This window comes from Morus notabilis, unplaced genomic scaffold (assembly GCF_000414095.1).
Source record: "Morus notabilis unplaced genomic scaffold, ASM41409v2 Scaffold1383, whole genome shotgun sequence".
Classification (NCBI taxonomy): domain Eukaryota; kingdom Viridiplantae; phylum Streptophyta; class Magnoliopsida; order Rosales; family Moraceae; genus Morus; species Morus notabilis.
The window spans coordinates 70,255-79,174 of record NW_010366099.1 but is presented as its reverse complement, the minus strand read 5'-3'; the positions used below and the strand labels follow the sequence as shown (position 1 = coordinate 79,174).

Here is an 8,920-nt window from a genome sequence, read left to right as displayed (position 1 = left end):
TATAACTGAAATATTATAATATTATAATTATATTAACCATTTTAATAATATTATTATATTCTATATCATAGTTATATAATATGTTATTTAATAATAGTTTTATTGTATTATATTTAATATAATAATAAATATGCATTATATTGTAATTATAATATAATATAATCATTATTTTTAATTATTTCAGTTATTATTTTAATAAAATTATTATATTCTATATCATAATTATGTAATAATAGTTTTTTTGTATTATATTAAATATAACAATAAATATATATTATATTGTAATTATATATATTATATTATATTATAATATAATATAATATAGTCGTAATTATTAACTATCCACAGTAATTCAACCTCATGATTTACCAAACGCTATTACATTGATTTTGGAACTATTACAGCTACTATAATTGTAGTTTACCAAACACTCAATTACTTTTTGTAACAGCTGCTTCTTCCTTCAGCACAGTTAAAAGTAATTTTTCTAAAATTTACAGCACTACTAAAATTAAGCCTAACTCCTAGATTTTCTTTTTTTCTTTTTTTTTGTTATTAAAAATTCTTAGCTTCTAGATGATGGAAAGAAACGATTGCAACCATATCTAAAAAAGTTGTCCAGCTAAAATCTGAAATAAAATTCAACGGCTCAGACAATTTTCTTCTCATCATTCAACAAATTGAAATTGGGCTGCACAATACAACATTTACTTCATTTTCATGCTTCCTTTAAAATTTTTGGTACAAGCATTGCCTTATGAGATTCAGTGAAGGTCTTTAGTGTTTCTTCCGCATATGATATTTGCAAGGCAATATGACATAATAAGCAGAACATTGCACACAATAAATTCATGTTAAACTGAACATTATGGTTTCGTCACATGTTCCTTCATTGAAGGAAGATAACAGATTTTCTTCCCATGGCTACTTTGTAGGTTTCTGCGTTGGGTTTCGGGTGCGCAGGACTCTCCGGAATTCTAAAAACGTTCCTTTGTCTCATGAAGCTGGATGTCATATTATAAAGGAAGCTTATAATAGGGGTATAACCTTCTTTGATACAGCGGATATATATGGGGCAAATGACAATGAGGTCATGATTGGCAAGGTACTATAGTTGTTTTCCATAAGCATAAGCTTGTGATTAAGCAGAAACAATGTAATTCAACATGGAATTTAACAAAGATCATTGTTTTCAGAGTACAATTTTTTATGCATAAAATATTTGCTCCGATAAAAATATTTGTATTCTAAAATATTGACAAAGAGAGGTACTTCTCTTGACATTTCAGGCTCTAAAGCAGCTTCCGCGAAGCAAAGTCTAGTTAGCAACAAAGTTTGGTATTACTATGGCCGGGGATTTTCAATTTGGTGTGAAGGATACCCCTGAATATGTGAGGGCATGCTGCGAAGCTAGCCTTAAGCGCCTAGATGTCAAGTACATTGACTTGTACTATCAACATCGTGTGGATACTTTGGTACCTATAGAGGATACTATAATGACCTTGTGAAAATTTTTGGACCTTTTGGATGTACATTAAACAGATTTTTGGTCTCTCCTGGGGCTTCACTTAAACTTGATTTCTGTTTTCTTTGAAATGCTTGTATTTGACAGATGGGGGAGCTGAAGAAGCTGGTAGAGGAAGGAAAAATCAAATACATTCGGCTATCAGAAGCAAGTGTGGACACAATAAGATGAGCTCATAGAGTTCATCCCATCACTGCCCTGCAAATGGAATACTCTTTATGGACTCGAGAAATCGAAGATGAAATAATTCCATTGTGCCGGTTAGTTGCTAAAAGTTTATCCATGATTCGTGCCTGATTGAAATCAGAACTTTAACTCACAAATCTTTTGGAACTATTCTTGCCTCCATTCACAGTGAATTTGGCGTTGGAACAGTAGCATATAGCCCCCTCGGCCACGGGTTCTTTGGTGGGAAGGCAACTGTGGAAAGCTTGCCTATTGGGAGTTTACTGGTACGTGACAACGTGTACATACTAATAGAGGTTCAAGATTTCTGTTTCTGCAGCCATTTAGGATTTCGTAGAGAAAATGGAAAAATAATGCAAGTTATTGAGTATTTACATAACTTGCACTTTTTTCAATACAGTACCAAATTTTAGCATTTTAGTAAGAATATTACTCTCTAATGTAATGCTATTTTTGGTGTTAAATTTTGATACATGCAGCAACCAAGTACAACATATTCTAAATTTTTGCATTTGCTTACTATTGGTTGTTGTATTTACTTTTCATTTAATCATTATAATATTATCCCTCTCAAATTATTTTAAGATTGAAAGTTCACTTTTACAAGTTTCAATGCTCAATCACTATAAGAAAAGGTATATATGAACACTTGAAATGGCACTATAGATTGCAGCATAAAGAATAACATATCAAATATACCATTTTCAGCACCGGATATAGCATTGACACGGCCATTTGCATTGGAGATCGTGCCATTTGCATTGGAGATGGTCTAACTTGTGTACAAGTTCATATATGAAACATGTGTTAATGTCTTTGGTATAGTGTGGGCATCCAAGGTTCATAGATGAAAATGTAGAGAAGAACAAAGTTATATATGCGCGGCTCGCTAACCTAGCTGCAAAGCATGCCTGCACTCCTGCTCAATTAGCTCTTGCATGGCTTCTCCACCAGGGTGAAGATATAGTCCCTATTCCTGGTAATATACGTACTTAAGCCTCGTTCAATTCAAGGATTCGAGTTTTTAATTTAAGTTGAGATGTAATTTTATGTGAGTTTTTCACTGTAACAAAAATAAAAGTTAGATGTAACTTTTGCATGAGCTTTTAACTGTAACAAAACTGGAATTGAAAACTCGAATCGGTGAAATAAACGAGGCCTTAATGCATTTGTTATTCTCTCTTTTGCACTTATAGTTCACTGTTTTGCATGATCTTTTCATATATATATATATATATATATATACACATATATTTGTCCAATATAATGTATTGGTTTAGAGTTTTATGTTACTTTTCACTGTTTGATGTTTAATTTACAGGGACAACAAAAATTGAAAATCTAGATGCCAATATTGGATCATTGGCAGTGAAGCTATCAAAAGAGGATGTAAAAGCAATCAGTGCAGCAGTGCCCACACATGAAGTGGCTGGGGAAAGAGAGCACTCCTCTACGTCTACATATGCCTGGAATTTTGCTAATACTCCACCAAAATAGTTGCCAACTAAAGAAGTAAATTAAGAATATAAGAAATGAACTAAAAATACTCATTTTTCTTGTTTCTCGCAAGTCCTGTTGATGCATGATGGAAATGAGCAGAAATTTATGCTTCAAATAGTTGTGCCTTACCACTTTTTTTTTTCTCTCGCTAAAGGGCTAAAAGCACTACCTATTTTGTACTATTACATATTTAATTAGGAGATTTTCTCTGGTACGCTAACAAATCAGGCTAAGTGTTCTGTTTGTCAAATTTGTATAAAATCACGTAAAAGTTAAAAGGTACGTAGATTTAACGATTAAAAAAACATAACTTACCGATACGCTAGACATACCAAAAAATCTCCTTATAATTAGTGTTCAACACGAATTTGATACCAAAAATAAGAAAAATGCCCTTTTAGTGCCTCACCTCTTCCTTAAAGAGAAGCAGAATTCCAAGAGAGAAAAAAAAAAGAAAAAAAAAAAAAGCAAAGAGATAAATCAATTTTTTCAATTAAGAATGCTATAGAGTCACGAGTCATGATTTCTATGTGACCAGAAAACCCCCATCTGATCAAATGTTCCTATGATTCAGAATCCAATCCCGTAAAGAGAAATCTACTTCTACTTGTGGTAACAAATATTACACAATTATGTTTTGTGACCATGTTTTTCTGTTCATGAGATGAGCCACTTGCCTATTAAACCTAATCGTGTGGCGTAAATCACACACTAATTAGAGAAAGCCACATGTATCTCGAAGATTCGGACCTGTTCCAGAATAATGTAAGAGGATTTTTTTTTTTTTTTTGTCCCTGTAGAAATTATTATTAGCGCATAAAATCTTGGAGGTTTTTATACAATTATACAATAGGGTCCTATATTACCAATAGTGCATGTTCTTAAACATAAAATTTAATTAGAATCGCATCAAAATATAAAATGTAAAAGTATGTAAAGCTGCTATAACATTTGACAATATACAACAGAATCCTACCGGTAAGGCATTTTTCTCATAAAATTCTCCAAATTAAAATCTGGTACAAAACACTCCTCAAAAGCTTATAGCTATCAATCATCATAATCATCTCCAAACTTCTACTCCTAATCAAAAGGGTGCGTTTAGAATTGATTTTTACTTATTTTTAAAAATATTTTTGTACAATTTTTGAAACACGAAAATAAAAACGGTCTTCAAACCGTGTTTATTTAGCTAATGTTTTGAAAATAAAAATAAAAATAAAAAACAGTGAGAATGATTTTTATGAAAGAATTAGAAAATATATAGTTAAAAATTATTTTTCCTCTTCTATTTTCATTTCCTAATACATATCAATAATATTATAATATATTAATTAATAATTAAAACATTTCACTTTTTTATTACATTCAAAACAATCTTTTAAAAAACCAACTAAGAATAATTTTAAAATCGATCTTAAAATAATTTTTAAAACAATCTTAATTTTACTTTTATATTAAAAATAAAATTATTTTAAAAACGTTATCAAACGGGTCAAAGTTTTCTAAAACCTAAAAAGTCTTGCACGCAACAAAATTTAACCTCATAACATGTAACCCTTTTATCTAGAACGTTCTATCAGTTATTGCCCCTTACATAACCCCACAAGTGGAAACAAATCTGGCCTCACAAACAATGATAATCACATCTGGTAAACTGAGGGTCCACGTTAGTCAAAAACTTACTATGTCAAAACAAAAGAACCCACTCGACGTGGTGCAAAAAATATCATATCACTTTCCTTCTTAACTCTACTATATATATATATATATATATATATATATATAACCACCTCATTAATACTCATCGATACAAACGAGGGAAATTTCAAACTTTACGAAGTTGTGTTACTAGAATCTCTCTTTTTTGTCGACGTTTTTTGTGCTTGTTTCTGTTGTCTGCTTCTTTAAGAGATTGATAAGGTTGTTGAGTATTTTATTGAGGTTTGAAAAATAAAGTAAAATGGCTGGATCGGCTGTCATGCAATATTCTGTCGTAACAAGCTGTTTTGTTTGTGCTGCGAACGGGATTAAAAAAGCAAATAAACAGCTTCTTCCCTCTCTAAATTTGCCTAGGTTGCGCAGGATTAATACGCCTTTGAGAGTTCGTTGCATGACCAAGGTAAGTTTGTCATATGTTATATACACAAATATATATATATATATATATATATTGTGACAATAATCTAGAATGACTAAATTTCTTATATGTTTTCAATATCAGTATTACATTTATTATGGTATGTACCTTATTGTTATATGCTAAGGTGCAAAACATTATCCTATATGTGTGGGGTTCAAACTGAAGGATGGTAATATTTTTTATTTACTAATAACTGTGAAAATAGTAATATTATTCTGTAATAAATAAGTTTCTTGTTGTTACACACAATATTATTGCAGAAGGACAAATAAATATTATATTACACCTTCTATTTCTTCAAGTCACCGTCTTTTACGAATTGGATTTAAACATTTTGACGTGTGTAAACAATATATGCTTGAGCTGAAAAGTGATCTAGAGGAGATACGATGTAAACTATTTGAGGGTTGAATTGCAGGATCGTGAGCAGAAGAAGCAGCCAACGCCGGTGCGAAACTCGCCACCGCAGCCAACTCTGCCCCCTTCTCCTCCAACACCTAAGGTAGTGATCTTATTTTTGTTGGGTTTAAATTTTTTAGATTTTTACCCTAATATCTTTTTTAGTCGAATAACTTTCTATCCACTGTTTGATGAAATTAACGTACAATATTGGTTCTTCGTTTGGTTGCAGGTAAGCACCAAATTTTCCGATGTTTTGGCGTTCAGCGGGCCAGCGCCGGAGAGGATCAACGGAAGGCTGGCAATGGTCGGATTCGTAGCCGCGATGGCGGTGGAACTATCCAAGGGTCAGGACGTGTTTGCACAGATAAGCAACGGTGGGATCTCATGGTTTGTTGGAACAAGCCTAGTGTTAACGTTGGCTTCTCTAGTGCCATTGTTCAAAGGGGTGAGTGTGGAGTCCAAGTCAAGTGGGGTCATGACTTCGGACGCTGAGCTCTGGAATGGTAGATTTGCAATGCTTGGCTTGGTTGCTCTGGCCTTCACTGAGTACGTTAAGGGTGGGACCCTTGTGTAATGTCTAGGCCTCTTTTTGTGTCTTGTATTTCTCGGCTTGGAAAGCTAGTGCACTGCAAGAGCTTGTAGTTATGTAATCCTAATTTCCTAAAGTTGGCAATAAAATTTATACGTTTCAAATAGTAACCAAAAACCAATGCCGATTCTGATTTATGTACGTAGTATCCTTGGGTTTGGATATGGAAGAAATACCCACACAAAAAAATATATATATCATTATCTGTAGACGCTATAATTTAGTGAAACTTTGAGCATTTCAGAATTATATCATATTAAAAAGGAAAAAAATGAAATAATTTAATGGAATTTGACGGTTCGGTCTGCCTTTACAGTAGGATTATACCCTTCCATAAGATAGCATGGTACATCTATAGTGTGGGGATGAAGATAATCTTCATGGATATTTTCTCTCTAGGAGCAACATACAAGGAAATTTGAATAGATATTGTTGAGTGAAAATATTTAATAATGTTGAAATAATATTTCACATACAACATAATTTCATCTATCATAGGATTTAACTAGAATAGGAGTTTATTATTTTTTAGTTCGACCCATTCAAGATTATAAAAATAACCTCTTAATTACAATCTCATGGTACAAGGGAAAACCTTTTGATTCCAATTAAAACGGTAAATACTATTTTTTGTGAATTTGGGAAATTTGGGTTGATTTAAAATTGCGGCTGAACTCAGTGAATTTTGTCGAGTTGCCTACATACCCCGTTAAGGGATCAAGTCACTTGTAGTTCGAATTTTGGGTTTGCGAATTTGGATAATTCCTCGGTGTATGACCTTATGAGGAATTTACGCACTTTAAAATTTAATTTAGTTTTGTTTTGACTTTGTCCTTTATGAGGATTTTTTTTTAAGATTGAATTTGGTCTTGAAACTGCACCTAAATTTTTAGTTGCCTACGTATCCCATAGGAAATCAAGTCAATCGTAGTTCTTGAATTTGAATTTGGATTTTGAACAATTCCCCGGTATATGACCATAGGAGGAATTCAAGATCGAATTTGATCTTGAAACTGCACCTAAATTTTTAGGTTGCCTACGTATCCCATAGGGAATCAAGTCAATCGTAGTTCTTGATTTGAAATTTGGATTTTAGAGAATTTCTCGATATATGACCATATGAGGAATTCAAAGATATTTTAAAATTCGATTTAGAATTTTACTTTAGAGTTTGGATTTGATAGTCATATTTGGATAATTCTCCGGTATATGACCTTATGAAGAATTAAAATGATCCTTTCTGAATTTGGTGTTGAGATTTTTTTTTATTTTAATTTAGGATTTGAAAATTGTATTTAATCACCATATGATTTTATGAGACAATAGACTCATCATTTTGGGCTTAGGGACCATAGAATGACCCAATTTGTGCATTTCAAATTTTTAGGTATTTAATATTCTAAATGTATTTCAAAATTTATCTTTTATCCCTTTTTTCTTAATTTTAAATCTCGTCTAAACTGATTGATATATCCCTTTTTTCGTGCTCAGGAAACTTGAATTTTCCCATCTCATCTGTTATACACGCTTCCCCTCTTCATATATATATACACACACGAGCTATTGCAAACGTAACATCACATCATCCGGAGGTAAATTAGCAACTTTTTGATATATATATATATGCCAACCAGACGAGAGGGACCGATAAAGTAGCTTTTATATATATATATATATATATATAGGGAGAGCCCTTCCCTCCTCTCGCGCTTAAAGCTCAGCTCTAGCTTTGTTTCTCACATTCTACTAATTTTTTCAGCTCTTACAGAATCGGTTGTTAGAGAATCAACTGTATTGAATCAGCTGAGAACGGAATAACCGCTGTTCGAGTAAGCGCTGCTAGTCTTAGCAAGTCTGGGACAACACTTAAGTAAGGAATCGAATAGGCAGCTAGACTTTAGGCCGGTCGTACTTGTGATGGTTCCCAAGGATCCAATATGACCACTTAGGTCTACGTTGCCACGATATTGTTCTATGGAAGCGGGCGTGAATGAAGAAGAACGTTAATTGCCATTATATTTTGATCCGCGTGCAGAGCTATCAGTAATCAGCCTGCTCTCCTTTTTTGCCGAATCATCAATTTCTTTGACAATTTTATTTGCAAAGCCATTTTTCAATTCAAAGAAACTGGTTGCTTTTCAGCCAAACAGGAACAAAAGACGGATAGTCTTCTACACGTTGCTGAAGGTAACATTTTTTTTATTTAACCTTTCCGTTATTTTTTGTTTCAGTTCCTTGACTGATTTTTTTGTTTCAATTCGCTGACTTTACAGGAAACGAAGAGGCCCTTACGTAAGTGGTCCCTAATTTTTGCTTCGGGTTGCACTTTATAAGTCAGACTCAAAATTGTTATAATATTTTGAACTGCACTATTATAGTCAGATTCATGTGTATATAAAAGTTCTAAATTTTGCAACCCTACAATTTTGTAGAGTTCTAAAAATTTGCAACTCTATTTGATTTTTGGAGGTTCTAAATTTTGTAACCCCATAATTCTGTAGAGTTTAAAATTTGCAACTCTTTGATTTTTAGAGGTTCTAAATTTTGCAACTCCATAATTCTATAGAGTTCTAAA

General features: G+C 32.6%; 1 protein-coding gene and 1 pseudogene across 1 annotated transcript; both read left to right on the top strand.

The window, feature by feature from the left end:
- Nucleotides 1-3,208, top strand: part of LOC21396504 — a 4,730-nt pseudogene extending 1,522 nt beyond the window's left edge.
- A 1,812-nt stretch (nucleotides 3,209-5,020) lies between these two features.
- Nucleotides 5,021-6,462, top strand: LOC21396503 (early light-induced protein 1, chloroplastic). Its single transcript, XM_010109411.2, has 3 exons — nucleotides 5,021-5,333; nucleotides 5,773-5,856; nucleotides 5,986-6,462. Exons 1-3 carry the CDS (start codon nucleotides 5,175-5,177, stop codon nucleotides 6,328-6,330), a joined length of 588 nt encoding a protein of 195 aa, XP_010107713.1. The 5' UTR covers nucleotides 5,021-5,174; the 3' UTR covers nucleotides 6,331-6,462.
- The last annotated feature ends 2,458 nt before the right edge of the window (nucleotides 6,463-8,920 follow it).